This window comes from Populus nigra, chromosome 1 (assembly GCF_951802175.1).
Source record: "Populus nigra chromosome 1, ddPopNigr1.1, whole genome shotgun sequence".
Lineage (NCBI taxonomy): Eukaryota > Viridiplantae > Streptophyta > Magnoliopsida > Malpighiales > Salicaceae > Populus > Populus nigra.
Window position 1 is genome coordinate 38,034,173 of NC_084852.1, and position 1,728 is coordinate 38,035,900.

A 1,728-nucleotide genomic window follows, 5' to 3' on the forward strand; every position below is an offset into this window, starting at 1 on the left:
CATGAATAAATTAATATCTGAAACTACAGGGTACGGCTTTCTAAGGAAAATCAATGCATTGGCTTTGATATGAACTCCTCCTAGAATTGTTTAAATGTCTCTTCGAAGATGCACTTTCTGTAATCGAAATGCTAAAACATGGCAGTTCTGTATTTGTGGAAAAAGAGGTGTGAATCCGTCTTAGATATTAATACAAATAGTGCCCACGGAAATGTCTTCCAGACATACTTTATACATAGATCCGTAATAGAAAATGACAGTGCATTGCCAACTTTACCAGTGGAGCAATCAAGCCCTAATATTGTGTCCTTTATTTCTCAATGAATAAATCATTAATTTCTTCTCTTCGAATTTACATGGTGCTTTTCTTTTGCTTTCCTCTTTCTAGTTCCACAGCACCTTGCATTTCACACTCTCTGATGAGCTAATTTTGTTTAATTGGAGAAAAACAAAGAAAAAAAAAAGAAAGAGAAAATCTCACTTCAACACACATAGCACTAAAACAAATAACACTCGAACATACTGAAGGTTTCTTATATGTTATGATGATGGTGGTGGTGTTGTCGATCTGTGCCCTAGCCGGAGCTCTAGATCAAGTTCTTCGTGTGCCAACTCCTTAAAGTTGTTGTCGCTGTTGATATTATTGCTATTATCAATGGATGCCGAGGGCTCGGCTTTGATTGAGTAACAATGAGAAGTATTTATCTCAGGTGGAGCTACTAGAAAATTAAGAGATTTCTCTATCAAGTTGTTATGGGGATATGGTGTGATAGAGAGAAGAGTAGAAGGTGAATCAGTAGCACATGCATTCATAGTTGCGGGAGTGAAGACTCCATTAGGGTTTGGTAGTTGGTAAAGTAAGCATAACCCGGCATTTGGGGGAAATTCTTGAGTTGGGATTATAAAAGTAGACGAGGAAGAACTGGAAGTTGATGAGTTGGGGTTGATTGAACCAGGCTGTGTTTGGTGAAGCCTAGCACGGTCACGGCGGTGAACATTCATGTGACCCCCTAGGGCTTGAGCTGAGCGGAATTCCCTTCTACAAAAGGTGCAAGTATAAGACCTCGGTGGCCAAGTGGTGCCGTTGATGTTGCCGGTATCCTCTGCGAAGGCTCTAACCTCCCATGAATCATCCTCTTCTTGAGTTTGCTTAGGGTTCCACATCCAGACACTAGGGGTCTCATTCGGGTTCAGTTGATGCAGTTGATACTGATTTTGTTGAGATTGAGGTAATTTTTGGAGTTGGGTCAAGGAGAGAAGGCCAATCTCTGCAGCCATAGTACTCGTAACATATGAGATCGGTGATAGAGGTGATGTGGAAACAAATGGAGAGAAGAGTTAAATAGGGGATGGACTAGCTTAGGTGAGAGATCGAGACAAAAGGAACCCTAATACCGAGGATACCACCAAAATCTTGTACCAAGCAATTGGAATTTAGCATAATTTACATTACAATAATTTTCCCTCCCAACTAGCTATCCTCACATGTAAGGACAACATTTCTAATTACTTTGGCTTCAACGCCCCACTGTTTACTGCTTCAATTGCATGCCTCGTGCATTTTTCTCTTCATTCAATAGTGCAAAACTGCAAATTAGTGCATAAGGAACAGTATCATTCGAAAGTTTAATTAATTATAAGAAAGAATGAGGCTTCCATTGATTTCAGCCTTCTTGGAAGGTGCTATTGACATGCTATCTAGCACGCTTACTGGGACTACTGTTAATG

The 1,728-nt window shown here is 40.2% G+C and overlaps 1 protein-coding gene across 1 annotated transcript; it reads right to left on the minus strand.

Moving 5' to 3' along the window:
• Positions 1-432: 432 nt before the first annotated feature.
• On the minus strand, positions 433-1,295 carry LOC133691994 (transcriptional regulator SUPERMAN-like). The gene has a single exon (XM_062112637.1). It carries the CDS (start codon positions 1,276-1,278, stop codon positions 541-543), a length of 738 nt encoding a protein of 245 aa, XP_061968621.1. The 5' UTR covers positions 1,279-1,295; the 3' UTR covers positions 433-540.
• Between the last annotated feature and the right edge of the window lie 433 nt (positions 1,296-1,728).

Excerpts from the sequence above, each read along its gene's own strand:
- LOC133691994 (XM_062112637.1), bottom strand. The coding sequence starts at position 1,278 with ATGGCTGCAGAGATTGGCCTTCTCTCCTTGACCCAACTCCAAAAATTA.